General features: G+C 42.2%; 1 protein-coding gene across 1 annotated transcript in view; it reads right to left on the minus strand.

The window, feature by feature from the left end:
* The window catches only part of ALX1 (ALX homeobox 1), a 33487-nt gene that overhangs the window by 9330 nt on the left and 7695 nt on the right, over positions 1 to 16462 (minus strand). Inside the window, exon 3 of the mRNA XM_063134704.1 lies at positions 5982 to 6110. Coding sequence (XP_062990774.1) covers positions 5982 to 6110 — 129 coding nt within the window. The remainder of the gene's footprint in view (positions 1 to 5981; positions 6111 to 16462) is intronic.

A 16462-nucleotide genomic window follows, 5' to 3' on the forward strand; every position in this document is an offset into this window, starting at 1 on the left:
ATAAATAAATAAAGAAATAAAGAAACAAACAAACCACATTGACCAGGTTGACTGGGGATTCCCCCCCCCCCAACTCTGCTCTGAAGTTAGTATGGGATTACTTGTTTTGTTAGGTTAATAGCTCATATTTCATTGAAAGGTAAGTGAAGGAAAAGCCAGGAGATAGGGCACATGAGCACCTGAAGGCACCTTTAGGGTGATTGGTGTTTCCTGAGGATTGATGCTCAAGACTCTGAGACTCATGAGCAAGATAGGGTTTGCTTTTGGAGGCTGACTTGTTAAGAGCTGGGCAGCCCTGGGTGGGAATGTCCTGCGAAGGCCTCCTTTCTCACTGAGAAGGTGTGGCACTGGGGACGGGGAGGGAAGGAAGCAGGCACACCAGCCCTGAAGACAGAGTGGGCTCACCCAATCCCATCAGGCAAGTTGCCTGAAGAATTAGTTAGATTCTGCACTGATACCCCCTTGCAGACGTCGTTTAAAACATGTGGCCCTAGTTCAATCCAATACCTGTGCCTTACCTCTTCCTTGCCTCCTGTGTCTGCAAATCCAAAAATAACAGAGCATTGGGTTACCTGGATTATTGGTCAAACAATTAGACTCTAATGATTTATGAAAGCTTATTATATAACCAGATCAGAGATGATAAAGAGATTCCCCACCCCATCTTCTCCCCAAACCCCTGGTACTCTCCAGGCCAGGAGCCACAGAGGAAGCCCAAGTGTCTGCAGGCCAGATGAGGAACCTCCATGAGCCAGGTTAGGAACCTCTGTGGGGCACCCCTCTCATATGTAGTCCATGGTAGCTTGCCAGGCCATATCCTGGTCTCCCTCCATGAAGGTCCTGGATTACAATCCTGGTTCCTCTGAGAAACAGCAAGGTTCTTTAGTGGGGAAATGAATCTCTCTCATCTGCAAAATTTGTAGGCCTCCCTTGGATAACATAACCTACTTTGCAAGTTTGTTGTGAGGATAAAATGGCAGTGTGAAACATGGAGGCCACCTTGAGCTCCTTTTCAGAGACCTCTAGCTCAGTGGTAGATCACGTGCCTTGCATGGAGAAGGTTCCATGCATGTCCAGGTAGAAGGATCAGATAGGAAGTCATATGAAAGATGACTGCCTGTTGTCAAACTGGACTAGATGGACAAGCAGTCTGACCTGGTATATATAAGCCAACTTGCTATGTTCATTTGCTAGGACATTTCAGGCTCTCTTTTTTGGCTGAGCAGGCCACTTTTGCTCCCCCGTTTGTTTGGTTTTGCCTTAAACTGATTTTTAATTGCTTTATTGTTTAACTGCTGCAGTGCATTTTTGTTGTTTCTGCTCTTGTTTTGATTCGATTTGTTAGCTACTCTGAGAATCCCATTTAGGATGGAAGGATGCAGGATATAAATATTTCTATAAATAAATAAATGTAGGGGTTTGTTATGATAAGGAACAGTAAGCAGTTAACTTTGCAAGCGCAGATTATACAAGGAAAATGCTCTTGATTGTGCTGTCGAGAAGCTCTGCCAAGATGGGTCTACAGAGTAAAGGTGCATGAAAATTTGGATCTGTTCATTTTTAAAATGCGTACTTGCCAAAATTTGCAAATTTCTCCATGCACGGAATGGAAACAAATTAAGATTTGAATGTGGTAGAAACCAAACTGGCAGAGGGCTTAGAGGGCTCTGAAAAGTCTACCTTTGAATCCCTGTGTATTCAATCATCTTTGTGGTGCTTAATTAGGGTTGCCACCTCTTCTTTTCTGGCAGGCTCCTCATCTTTAACCATTGCATGGCAGAGAGGTACAACATGGTCCTCTACATTGAATTTGGCCAGTGCAGATGGGTGAGAACTTTGCTAGATTCATTGTTCCATAAGAACTTTTCATCGTTGCCAAATTTCATCATACAAAGGACAGGAAGAACGTTAGATTTTTAAAAATTCAAATTTGGGAGAGAGTGAAACTGACAGATTCGTGCATCTCTATTCTGGTGCTGCTAGTGACACAAACGCATGCACAACTCCAGAACCTCAGCTGCTTCTTCCAACTTTTGATTCCCACCAACTAGCATTACTTAGATGCTCTACCTCTCTTGGTGTGTCCTAAACCCAAGCTAAGACTCCTTCAGCCACTTCTCAGAGGAGATCTGGATTCTAAGTTCTCCCCTCAGCCACAGTATTTACTGGCCAAGCATAGGTCAGTTCCCCTCTCTGTCTGTCTATATATCCTTAGCTACATGGAGGAAAGATGACATCAAAATGTAATTAATAAAACAGTAAAAGGTATCCCCGAGCTTAAGAGCACATTCTCAAAACAACAACAACAACAACAACAAGTGTTTAAGTCAGGGGTGGGCAACCTTTTCGGGCTGTGGGCACATTGGGCAGTTGAAAAACTATCCAACACACCATCACAAAATGACTGCCATGAGAGCTAAGGCAAAGGGTAAGCAACCTGCCGAAAGACTGAGAACAAAGCAGAGATGTGGGTTCAAAGGAGTGGTGTCATCTGTTGACTAAACAACTCCTTTGAATCCATAATTTTCAATGCCAACAGGAATGTATTTCTCAGCAATCCCAGCTGCCAGTAAGAAAATGTGTTAAGTAAAAACAAACAAAAAGTGGGAGGGGTAGGGCACCTTGGAGAGCACCAGGAAAGGTGCTCAGGGACACACTGGTGCCTGCAAGCATCATGTTGCCTACCCTTGGTTTAAATGCTTGATGAAGCCACAGCACTGACTGTGAATTTCCTGGCCTCACTCAACATCTATCATTGCAATTTGTAAAATACTTTATACAATAATTAGGAGAGAGGCTATCTAATACTTCCACCAGCTCATGTGTTGATATTTAGAAGCTGTTTTCAATTATAGTGCAGCACCTGGCAAGGGCAAACAGGGTGGAATTATAAAATATTAGGTGAAATCCAGTGGTGCCATTCCACACTTGGAACAGCTTTTAATCCAGCAGATGCCTTCAGAAGAGAGACTGAAATGAAGAGAGACTGAAAGAACTGGGCATGTTTAGCCTGGAGAAGTGAAGATGGAGGGGAGACATGATAGCACTCTTCAAATACTTAAAAGGTTGTCACACAGGAGGGCCAGGATCTCTTCTCGATCCTCCCAGAGTGCAGGACACAGAATAACGGGCTCAAGTTAAAGGAAGCTAGATTCCAGCTGGACATCAGGAAAAACTTCCTGACTGTTAGAGCAGTACGACAATGGAATCAGTTACCTAGGGAGGTTGTGGGCTCTCCCACACTAGAGGCATTCAAGAGGCAGCTGGACAAGCATCTGTCGGGGATGCTTTAGGGTGGTTTCCTGCATTGAGTAGGGGATTGGACTCGATGGCCTTGTAGGCCCCTTCCAGCTCTGCTATTCTGTGATTCTATGATTCTAAGAGGAGGGAGGTGATTTTCCTTCCTTCCCCCTGTGCCCCCTAAAACTGTTCCAGAGGGGTCGGGGAACCCTTCAAAATAGTGGAGAAGATGGCACTGGAGGCTGCAGTGGAAAGGCTGCCCTGCTCTTCTTCCATTAGTGGAGGTGTCAACGGGATCAAACGTGGCTCTGCACCACTGGATTCTACCCATAGGGTTAAATCCAATGTTGTGCCAATGGATCTGTGCTCATGCCATAGGAATGTCCTTCTGCAGCCCCCTGTGCTCTCCCCAAATCTGCTCCAGAGGGCTTCGTAATTAGCAGATTTAGAAGGGAAAATCCATTCTGCGAGCTGTTTCCATTCCACTGGCAGACAGACAGCAATGGGCCTTTTCAGCGGTGGCACTGCAGCTGTAGAATACCCTTACCAGAGTGGATTGCCTGAGACCTTCACTGTGATCTTTTCAGTGTCTGGTGAAGACCTTTTTGCTTTCCCAGTGGCTTTTAAATCTTTTTGTTGTTGTTGTTGTTTTAGTATTCAGGGTGTGTGTGTTTTTAAATCGTGTTAGTGTATTTTTAAGATCCTTGCACTGCTGCTAGAATTTATTTTGGTTTTATTCTGTTTTAAACTTGCTTGTGTGTAGAGAGAGAGTTTTATTATGCAATTGTGTTTCATGGTCTTAAGTCTTATTCAAATCACCTAGAGTCAGTGTGGTATAATGATAAGAGCGTTGGACTAGGTCTGGGGAAATCTGGATTCTAGTCTCCACTCAGCCATGAAGCTGACTCCCAGCCTATCCTACCTTACAGGGTTGTTGTGAAGATAAAATGGGGAGGAGGAGGACCATGTAAGCCACCTTCCATTCCCTGCAAGAGGGGAAAAGTTGGGATATAAAAGTAAAAAATAAATATATAAAATAAAACAAACCACCCAGAAACCTTTGGCTTTTGGAGTGATATAGAAATGTACTAAATGAAATTAAAACCCATTATGATATTAGGATTATAATCATTATAAATAACATAAGAAGCTGATCCTTGATAAACACAGAGCAGTTACTTCAGAGTAACTTTGCCCAGGGCTATTTGAGTAGCCCTGGGGAACAGCTGCTACTCAGGTCACTTCCGACAGGCACTTCGCTTTTTATCTGGGTTGCATAAAACATGGAGGGGAAACGATATATGGTAAGCACTCTCCTGCACCGCCAGGGTGTAATGAAACCTGAAATAAATTACTGATTTTGAAGGTAATACTGATGCATGTATTTTCACTAATACTGATGCATGCAGACATTGGGGTAAGTGATCCTGTAGGAATTATTCCTCTGCACATTCAATATACACATGGGGGGAGGAATGTGCCTGAACCTAGGGATGTCACAAAACCAGTTATCTAAATTTCTATGCTGACATTCATCAAGAAGCAAATGTCTTTAAGATCACAAGTGCTACACAGGTAACCATGTGCAGTTGTGCTTCCCTTTTTCCATTGCAATCCCCATTCTAAATGCTTTTATTTGGAAGAACATCTCATGCATTTCCTAATTCCAAACAAGCAAAGAAACCCACACACAGAACTGGCAAAGACTGTTTTAGCAGAAAGGCAACTAACGTTTGGTTAATTTTATGATGTGCGAGAGGATCCTAAGTCACCTAGAAGTATCTGCCAAATTGTCCAAAAAGAAAAATGGTTGATCGGTCAGACAAAAAGCCAGCATGCCTGACATTTTACTAGGAACCCAACTTTGCAACTTTGGAAAGAGTTGAAAGCCTTTTCCCCCAAACTCTTTTTTCACACAACATTCAAACAGCTAATTATTTATCTTTGTAAACACTTCAGCTGCTCTGATTACAATGCTTTCTGACATTTATGAAAGGCAAAAAAAAACCCATCCAAAATGTGTTTTAGGGGGGGAAATAAAATTATACAATTAATGGTTGGGAGCAGAATGGAATAAAAAGAAAACAGATGGTTGGCTGTAATTACTGTTTTTATAGAATTCTTATTCAAGCAGGGTACAGATTGCTACAAAAAAAAAGCACCCACAAAATATTGTCTTATCATGGTACACAAGGTTAGATTTCTTCTAATGGTTAACAAGTGCATTTAATCTAAAGAGCAAAAGTGTACAATAGTTTGGCCAAGAGTGTAATACTTTTACCAGCAAGTTGGCTGTCAAGAATTTGCAGGGGTAGTCGATCTTCTAGAAATTCCATTTAAAACGCCATATATATCAAATCTACAAACTAGGAAGCCGTCATTCTTATCCTGAAATGTCTTACATCTGGGAGAGACCCAATGCACACATGGAACGTAATGTACAGGAGATCTGCCATCCATGTTAAGGCATGACAAGCTGCTTCTCTGCCTCAGGTTGGGTGGATGAGAGGTCTCCTTTATTAAAGAGTCTATGCCGATCTTTTATTCATTTTACTGAATGTGACAGACTTCCTCACAAGAGCCTCATGTGGCTCAAGGGTGCCCATGTGACTCTAGCTTGGATGCAAATGACACACACTGTGAGTTCATTTCAAAGGCATCAAGATAGAGAACCTATGCTACCTGCTAAAGGATTTTTATTTTTTAACATATAGGTCTTTGCGCGCAGTATATTTAAATACCTGTGGGTAGCTATCAGTCCTTGGTAGAACAGATATGTCATAGGTGGCAGCAAAATGACTTTTTGCTTGTTGAATTTGCCCATATCTTTCTCTCTTTCTCCACTTTGCTCTTCGGTTTTGGAACCAGACCTACATCAGAGAAGACAAGAATTAGAATAGCTGGAAGATCACATGTCTCTGTCTCTCTCTTTTTCTTTCTTTCTTTCTTTTCTTTCTTTCTTTCTTTCTTTCAGGTTCACAATTCCCTAGATTGACCAAACGTCTTGTGTGCCAAACGGTGATAGTTAGGTAGGTAGGACTTGATCCAGACAAGCTTTATCACGTGTATAGAATTCCTCCACCAAATTATCCATCAAAGCCCCAATATGAACACTCCTTAGAAGTGTCATAAGACTTTTCCACCTGGAAATGGCTGGAAAGGACCTACCAGAAAGTGACACTGTAAGTGCTATTTAGACTTTAACTCAGGGGTGTTGAACCTCTTACAATCCAAGGGCCACATTCAATTTTGGAGAAGCTCTCGGGAGCCACATTCCAGTGGTGGGTGGGGGTCAAATGGGGTATGGCCAAAAAAACCAGCAATTGTTTGCCCCAAACTCTTACTGCCAGTAATTAAGGCCTAGGAGAGACATTTCAACCTTATAGAAAGGAAGGGGGTTAAATTCACTCAAAGCTGGGAAAGTGATCAGCAGTTGGAGCAAAGCAGGTAAGTCCATCTGGAGAACCTAGAGGGCTGGATGGAGACCCCAGATGGTCCAGATTTGGCCCACTGACCCGAGGTTCAATATCCCTACTTTAACTGTTATAACTTGTTAGGAATGGAACATTTTATATAGACACATTTTAATCTATTACCATCCCTAAGACTTTGACATAAGGTGGACTATGCATTCAACAACAAAAAACAATTGAAAGGCTCCTGGCTTCATGGCTGGCTCACACATTGGCTAAATGTAACAATTATGGGAGCACTGGCTTTGCAGAATGAGCCAAACAGGCATCCTGACTGCTAACAGCAACATGCTGGAGCTAAGCAACTCAAGAAGAGGGGACCCCATAGCAAAATTAAGAGCACCTTGGAGGGGAAGGGGGGGCAACACAGAGCCAGGGCCTCACCCACACCCCTTAGGGCTCTAGAGCTTGCAGTGAGCAATTCCAAGAAAAGTACCTGGCCAAGCAGACAACAGGAATTTCACTGTTTCTGCTTATATTCCTTTCTTTTCAAATCCAACTTTAAAACTGAATAAGTCCCAGCCTCTTTACCCCTAATCCCAAGTATGTGGAGGTACATTTAGCAGAAATCCATGTATTGATTGGGATAACAGTCAAGCTGATTGGAAGCAGATCTCTTGTACATCTCTGCATCTTAACCAAGACAGCAGTATGTGCCAAACAGACATTGGCAAGGCTTCTTGTTACTCTTATGTCTGCTTTTTCATATGTCGTTTGAGAGCTATGAATTTAGCAGCAAGTTTTAAAAATTTACAGAACCTGCAGCCAGAGCAGAGTCTTTTCTGCAATTAATCTTCTTCTGTGTAAACGGCACACATTCCCATAACAATGAAATATACCCAACTATGAGCATACCTAATCTTTTGAAGGGGTAGAGAAATGACCTATTGTGTTACAGTAAGACCATCTAGAAGACAGTCATGCCTTGTAGATCCTTGAATGTAGATCTATGTCCAGTTATACAGCAGGAATGAAGTGAATGCAGTTGCTAGCTAGCTTTACGTATGCACATGAGTGTTTAATGATGTGCATTCACACATTTGCTTCCACGTTTTATGCAGTGGAAAACAATCAGTGTCACACTAGTGTTGCACCAACAACTGTAATGTGTAGTGCTGCCCTCTCTGCTATGGAAGGAAATACTTCTTCCCTAATAATTTCTAAAAGGACTAAAACATATCCAAAGGCTGACTTACTTATTTGATGCCAGTTCAACTGAAAGCAGTTGAACATGCTTACAAGTAATTATTTTTATGAACCAAATGCTCTTTATGCAGGTAAAACTGGGAGAAGGCTCATAGAGGGAGACAACTGCTCTTTACTCCTTAAGGTCCTGGGCAAGGTCATTGCTAGGCATACCAAGGCTCAGGCCCATGGGACACAACTCTGCATAAAATTTGCATTTGCTAATTTTATGTATATATTCACATTTAGAAAAATTACTAGCATATATTTAAATTTTACAGGTGGCAAAGGCAGCCATTTAATTTCTCATCCAAATAGTATCAAATAAAATAAGTTCTTCAATTGATTTTCTCCCTGCACTAGGACAAGGAGTAATCCAAAATTTGAAATAGTTGTAATCCAAAAGAAGTGAAGAGCAAATCAGAGGGTCACCGACAATCGACTTACCAATTTCCACTCAGTTCCTGCTCCAAAAAAAAATTTGGGGGGTGCTGCAGCTTCTGAGAAGGGTAGAGTTAACCCTTTCTTTCCCAGCTAAAATCCCCCTTGATAATTGCCCTCTGCATGGCAATTAAGCTGGGGCAGAGGGCAGTCCATTGACACCAATGGGCACTCGGAGCTCTAAGGAGTAGATCTAGGGCCCAAGGAAACAGATTTGGGGTTCGGGCCCATGGGCTCAGGCCTAGCTATGCCCCTGGGCAGCTTCAGATTTCAAGACGCTCCCAAGCCACAAATCTGCAACTTGTGCAGATTTCCTCAACAGTGGTTTCAACCACTTCTTCGCTCTAGCCCACCTTTTTTGCAGAGTGCAAGGACAACAGTGTGGATAATGGATCTCAACAGGTGCTAACATCAACCATACCTGATGTGGCCAGTTAAAGAATCTTGTAGTGGGACTATTGGTCTAACAGTTACGACTCAATATAAGGCAGCCCATTCTGTCCTGATGCAGGGGTAGACTGCCCTAGGACCACATGTGGCCCTCAGCCTACATGCAAAAGCCTTTTACAAGTGATCAGTTCAGACCTCTGGGGAAAGTGACCCATCTTTTCCCTAGAAGTCTTCTGGGTTGGGAGTAAGAGGGTGAGAACAGGGAGTATCAGAAAGAAGAGAGAGAAAAGTGGTGCCCCATCTACATTTGCCTCTGCGCCTTGCCCACCGCTGCCCATGCAGTCACCAGCAAATTATCCCTGAAGGACGTGCAGATGCCAACAGAAAGAGTTTCTCACCCAATCTTTATTGTCTTGAAGTGTTTGAATCCACAATACTAAAAAATTTATAGGATGCATTCACATGACCAACCTGAGATGGTGACTGATATGGTAAAGACAACAGATTCCAATTTTCTGGTGTAGATATCAACTATCTGAATTATCCAATACATTACTGACACATGCTGAGATCACAACTCCTAGCCTCCTGGCTCAACTCAGTTTTTATATGCTGAGTCAGCAAGTGGTAAGCCTCATTCCCACCATGTGCTTGTGATGCAATGGGATATTCAAGTGACCTGTCACTACACTCAGGCAGGATCTACACTACTGCTTTAAAATGGTTTATAACAGTAGTGACAACTGTTGGAGCCCAGGTCACACTTCATATATAGTTTTCAAACCGTTTTCAAAGTGTCATTTCCTGCTTGGTATAGATCTGGCCCAGAAGAAATCTCTCTGTGGCGGCTTCAGAAGAGTTGTCTGGATGCCCCATTCAAAGGACCTACTGTATTTACATTGGCATCTAAGGGTCAAGTCACACTTTATGGGGTAAGTGTGCCATACATCAAACTGACCATGGCTACCTGGTATATGCCCACTCTGTGTTTATAGGCATGTGTTCCTCGTCAGACATTGTAGAGTTCCCAAAAGCAAATGCCAGTGTGTATGTGATTAACACATCAGCTCCAAGAATGCATCAAAATGCCTTATATTGAGTCGTAACTGGCAGCATCACCAGTTATTTCAACAGGCCTTAGATGGGGGTCTGATGCCAGCTCATTGACCAAAAACAAAAAACAGGTGTGCATCAGATGTCTCTCACATTCCGCTTGTGGAATACATGAGTACATGAGTATTTTGGAGAATTCTGAAATAACTTCCATGATGACAGTGGAATCAGTTACCTAGGAAGGTTGTGGGCTCTCCCACACTAGAGGCATTCAAGAGGCAGCTGGACAACCATCTGTCAGGAATGGTTTAGGGTGGGTTCCTGCATTGAGCAGGGGGTTAGACTCGATGGCCTTGTAGGCCCCTTCCAACTCTGCTATTCTATGTCTTTCTGAATGTCTGGTCAGTTCTTCCCAACCTTGGGTCATCAGAGATTGTTGGACTACAACTCCCATCATTCCCACACAGCATCACAAATGAACAATGTTTTTTTAGTCCAACATCATCTAGGGGCCCATGGGTGAAAACCACTGGATGATTTACTCTGTCCCTTTGTCTTACAATGAATGACTCAGAAGTAAGTTCCATTAAGTTCAATGGTGCTTACTTCCAGGTAAGTGTGCATAGTTACACAGTTGATGACAGATAACAGAGATACAGTAAGCTTACTGAAATCAATGGGATTTTCTTCTGTATAGTCCCTCTTTTTTAGGTCTCTGTGACATTTATGTATTTATTTTCAGGTATCCTTACCCATTTATTTTAAAGGTTCAAAGTGATTAACAGAAAATATAACATAGGAATGACAGTCTTAAACATCATCACAGCAATAGCAAATGGTTATTATGCTGTATCTACCTTAATTATTATCTAAAATATAGTCCAATCAATTAAAAGGCATCCTCAAAAGCATCCTGGAATAAACATGTTTTCATTGTCCACCAATGAGATGGAGCCATAACTGAAAAGCACAGAGCAGGGCCTTCACCTCAGCATTCAGGCAGATTCATATGGTATGAGGTAGGCAGGGGTGAAGAACCTCTTTCAGACTGAGGGCTGAAAGAGGCCCTCAGAGGTAGGTGGGATTAAAGGCAAAGGGGGTGGGGCCAAAGGTAAAAGTGATGGAGGCAAAAAATAAATAAAAAAATACTAGCATGCTGTAAGTTAAGGCTCTTAGTGCTGTTAACTAAACCTTAGGGGAAGCATTCAGAATGGGGAAGAAACTCCAGAAATGCCTGGAAACTAGCAGGCATTGGGGGAAGAGGTGTGGCTGTCTGGGGAAGTTCAGAAGGCCAGACTGGGACCCCAGGAGGGCTGGATGTTGTCCCCAGGCCCCAGGTTTTAGAGCAGCCTTCCTCAACCTAGGGCGCTCCAGATGTGTTGGACTACAACTCCCAGAATGCCCCAGCCAGCTGGGGCATTCTGGGAGGTGCAGTCCAACACATCTGGAGCGCCCCAGGTTGAGGAAGGCTGTTTTAGAGTATCCTCATCTACACAGCGCTTTGAAGGTCAAAACCTGCATTTTGAATTGGGCATGGAAGCATATTGGTAACCAATAAAGATGATACAGTACAGAGGATATCAATCTTTCTAATAAACTCAGCTGGTTAGTACCACTAAGATGGCAACCAAAACAGGGCCACCGAGAAGCAAGAGGGGGTTTCATAGCACACTTGGGGGACAAGTACAAACAACAACAACACCCCACATTTATTTAAAATAAAGGAGTAAAAAAAAATATCCCATAGAACAGCCCAATGAGGATTGAGCATGCTCAGTAGTCACAGAAAGGAGTAGTGGCAGTTGGAAAAGGAGAGTGCAAGGGGAGGAAGTGGAATGATTGGCCGGAGGAAGATATACTACAACCTTTTGTTGCAGATCCCATTCATATGGTCTAATATGCATGCACCAGTAAACAACCTGGCATTGGATGTTTGAATCCAATGAGGATTCCAAACTGCCTTCAATGACAGCCCTATGCAGACCGCATTACAGTAATCATATGTTGCTCCTGTGCTTGTGCTCTGCCCTTTTACACTTCGGTGGAAACGCAGCTCCACATATACCAAAGAACGCATATAGCTGGCTAGACTGTACACTGAAGTGCAAGGGATGGCCCTTGTTATCAGGGGAGCACACATTAAAGCTCCTGCATCCATAACAAATCATTACAGCATATTTAGGGCTGGCACCTTATTCATAGTGGTAGCTGCATACTTTGTGTAAATCATTTTAAGGTTGTTCATGCAAGTTTTACTTTACTGCTACTGCTTTTGTTGCTCAACAAACCCTCTCCTTACCATTCACTCCCTTTCTTTCCCTCTGCATTTTTTAAATGTATAACCAAATAGCAAGAGATTTGTTCTCATCAGGCCACAACATTAAAAATCAACCTACACCGCATTAAACCCACCACAGAAATAATGCTGCTCTCCCAGTGCTGCGGTTAAAGGCTAGCAAATGAGGAAATAGCTAAAGCCTTTAAAGCTGTTCAGATCTAATATCAGAGAAGGGAACTTAAATTAAAATATTTCTGAAACTGAGGTGAGTGTTAATCATTTGTAGAGGCTATTGCTTTCAGCCCTTTAGGATTCAACACACACACACATACGCCAATCTTGCCTGGAACAGCAGGGATAGACTTTAATTTCCATAGACCGATTGCAAATTTAATTTGGAAGTTTTGAAGAAAAAAACCCTGAAACAATCAAAGCACAACAGACTGACTCATAGCATATTTTGAAAGGACCTTGGCTGCATCCTCCCCTTTGCTACTCCTGCCTAGATCCCACTGAACTCAAGGAGACTGCCCAGCACATAACCAATTGCAGGATTGCACCCCTTGTTGGTAAATTTGTATTATCTATTGTGCCGAAGGCTACAAGAAACCGTTTCCCCCCCCCCCCTCCTGCTGTCTCCACAGGAGGCACAGAGAACATGTTATGGGAATTTAGTAATGAGGCCCTTTCATTGAAAAAGTCCTTGACAATCTCCTTAAGCTGGGTGCCAATTACTGCACTGACATGCGGCAGGAAAGAGAACAACTTCGATAAATTAGGTTCAGGCCGACTCTCTCGGCATGGATGCAGGATGAAACTTAAATTGGATCTTGATGAAATGCTAGGGAAGGGAGACGTGCAGAATGTATCCAGCCAATCATTTGGCTAAACTAAATAAAACAATTTGCTTGAATTTAAAGGAACTGACGGGGAAGAAACCCACATTTTTTAACGCTGACACTCCCCCCCCCCCCTCAAAAAATGTTTCTGTTTACATCGATTTACTCAAAACCGACTCTTGGCAAAGATAAAGTAACCATTTGCCTATACAAAACCGAGGCAGCAATCTGCTGCTTGTTAGCCCAGCCTAGCCAGATGCTGGTCTCTAATGATGTAAGGCCTTTGAAAATTGCTTAATATTGTGATGGAATACTCTTGCCACGCAGCGGAAGAATGATCCCCTTTTCCTTGCACTGGCCTTTTCTCAGTAGGCTGATCAGAAATGCAAAAATACAGGTCATTTAGTTCAATAAGCACGGAAATCTCTGTGTACACAAAGCATAAAATAAACATTCTCGGGGGTGGGGGGAGAATTGAAACGGGCAATTTTGTTCCAAGGAGAGCATATAACATATACAAACTGCAAGTTTTCCTCTCTCTTTATCGTACCTCACACAAAGTAGGTAGGTCTGATTCTGCCACCCTTACTCACCCTGATGCATAGTGTGGCTTGAGCGGTGCGAGGAAGCCCAAACTGAACACCATCCAGAAGATCAAACTTAAAACAGCCTCCATCTCAGTTATACCTAGTCTCAGTCTTCTACTCAAACAGTCCAAGGTGATGGGAATAGAGTCAGTAATGTTTGCTTCAAGGTGCAAATGCAAAACCACCATTTGAAAACAAGAAATCCAGACAGTTAACTTTATGTCAGATGCACACTTTTAAAAAAAACATCTGCCAAGACTATCCCTTTTTAAAAGAGAAGATGGATGCTTTCGAGATTCTAAAGAGTTGCTCAACATTCTGGATCAGGCAGGGATGGAATTGAGGGAATGCAATTTTAGCTCTCTCAGAATAGCCATACTTTGTACTTGTCTGTTATGTGCAGATCAGTGGAACAAGATCTATGTCAAAATTCAATTTTTGATAAGATGTGCTCTGGAAAAGCCATAAATTGCCACCTTAGTTTAATTCTTGGTGTTTGATCATCTATTTCCATTTATTACTTAGGAAAGCCTATTTCAAGTGGGGGAAATTGTCTTCTGTGTCAGTAGTAAACCACACCTTTATAAAGTTATTCTGTTCAGAAAGATATTCAGAAAGATACTTCTCCCAAGGGTATTTTTGTAGTTGTTTCACCAGTATATCCTTGATATAATTAGAATAATAAACAGTGACTTTCTTTATTTCTATAGTGATGGTGTATTGTTATTGATATTCTTCTTTTTTGTTGCCTGTATTTTTTTCAACTTTATTTCAAAATAAAATAAAACACAATTTCATAGTGGTAGAGAATACCATAGGGACAGAACATTTGAAATGCATGTAGCTCTTGGGTTGGATTCAGACTTAAACCCATTGAAATCAATGGCACTTGAGTTAATTATGACTAAGTTAAGTCCTACTGATTTCAATGTGTCCACTTAAGTATAAGACTGGATTCAAACCATTCTTTTATGGTACCATGCAACCTATCTTGTGCTGATGAAAGGACATTCATTCTGTTTTATGGTTAATAGATTTGAAAATCATCATTGCCATCATTACTGATAACATTTCTCTGTGTACAAAGGGCTTCACAATTTTATCTGGTTCAGTTCAATGGGATTTGCTGCCACTCAATTGCCAGGACCTAAAGAACTGTGTTCCATGAACCCGAGAAAGCTTTACAGCACAATCCTATACATGTCTAATCAGGAGTAAGTCCCATTGAACGCAATGGGGCTTATTCCCAGGGGGAAAAGTGGATTTAGGCATGCAAACCCAGACTTGTTCTGCTCAGAGTTTACTCTCCTGGCCACCCAACTCCTTCTGCCACATGGCAAACTGCTTTTGAAACTGGAAGAAGTTTCAAAAGCCATTTGTGATGCAGCCTCGAAGGTCAGCTGTTTGATGGAAAAGTCAAACATTCCACTGGGTAGCAAACAAATCCCTTTCCTGAGCCTAAGCAGCTCTTTGGATCCTGGCCAATATAGTTAGGTGCTAGGCACTGATCCAGACAGCCTAAAGCTAAGGGGAAGCAGAGAAGGGCAGCATTTTCCCCACCAAAAAAAGGAGACCTCTGCTCATGCATATGCAACAAAAATAAGACATAATCCAGATTTCCGCCCTTAATGTTTTAGACAAATCTTTTACACCCACGCAATCATCACGACAGTTTTCTAGAGGCAAACCCTATAGTTTGGATCCAGGACCTCCCTGCCCTGGACAGAAGGGTTCCATTCACAGATGCGTCCCCCCATATTTTGGGAGATCCCTTCTAACACACACACTACAGCTCAATCCCTTCAACAGGGTCCATTGACCCCCAGTGTAGCATTTTCAGGGGGCTAGAGAGATGCTCTCATGGGGGGGGGTCAGCGAAGCCCATTTCCACCAGCCCAGTTGCATGTGCCTAAATCTGGATCCAACCCCAAAGATTTCCATGTTTTATATGTCCATAGCAATATGGTGTGGATAGTGCCTAATTAGAAAGATAGTTATTTCCTATTCCTAAAAATTCCCATTGGTTAAATTAGAACAACCATTTAAATGTCTTGTTTTTCTTATTCATTTTGTGTTGATAGGCATGGGGGAAGGAATTCAGGGATGCATTTATTTATTTATTTTGTTTACAACAGTGTCAAGCATTTTACATGACATATGTTGGCAGCTCCGATTTCTCCTTGCCACCTGCTCATCCTGATACACTAGCTGGAGGCCTGAAACCAAAGTATGCATACTTCTTTTTAGTCTAAGTTTCCGTGGAATCAACAGATCTTGATTTGTAAGGAAATACACTTAGGGTTGGAGTATAAGCCCTAGCTCCTATGTTTACTAGTTCTCATGTTTCCATTCAAAGGTTGGTCTCCAGCTAGTTTCCATTCTTTCACCAGTGTTACAAGAGCATATTGCACATATGTATTATGGAAAACATTGAATTTAAACAGTTTTGTGGGCACTCCCAACTTGATGCAGTAGCACCAAACTGTACTCTGATTTCTGTAGTTACTGTATCTCATTTCAGCAATGCCACCAAGGCATATGGTGCATTCAAGCTTCATATGAAACAGCCCCCACTCATTTCAGTGGGACTTGCTTCCTAGAAAGCATAGCAAAGACCATAGTCTTCAATAATGTATTGCCTTTTCAAACATTACATGATAGCAGAGTGGGTTTTGCCACTGAATGTATGTTTAATAGGCCACTCATAGACTGCCAGGCTGTACGAGTGGCTATATACAATACATGTGCTTGCAAACACAAGCTTGGCCCCACTTAAAGCTCATAATTTTCATTTTTCAGTGTCCACTTGAAAACATCATAAGTATATGACATCATCATCATCATCATCATCATCATAATAGAATAATGTCTGAAACAGCCTTAATGCGTTGTCATTACTTGCATTCTAAGAAGTGCAGGAATAATGAACCCAACAATTAGCAGGAGCATTGTTCATTAACCATTCAGGAGCAGTAA

Source organism: Elgaria multicarinata, chromosome 9, assembly GCF_023053635.1.
Source record: "Elgaria multicarinata webbii isolate HBS135686 ecotype San Diego chromosome 9, rElgMul1.1.pri, whole genome shotgun sequence".
NCBI lineage: Eukaryota > Metazoa > Chordata > Lepidosauria > Squamata > Anguidae > Elgaria > Elgaria multicarinata.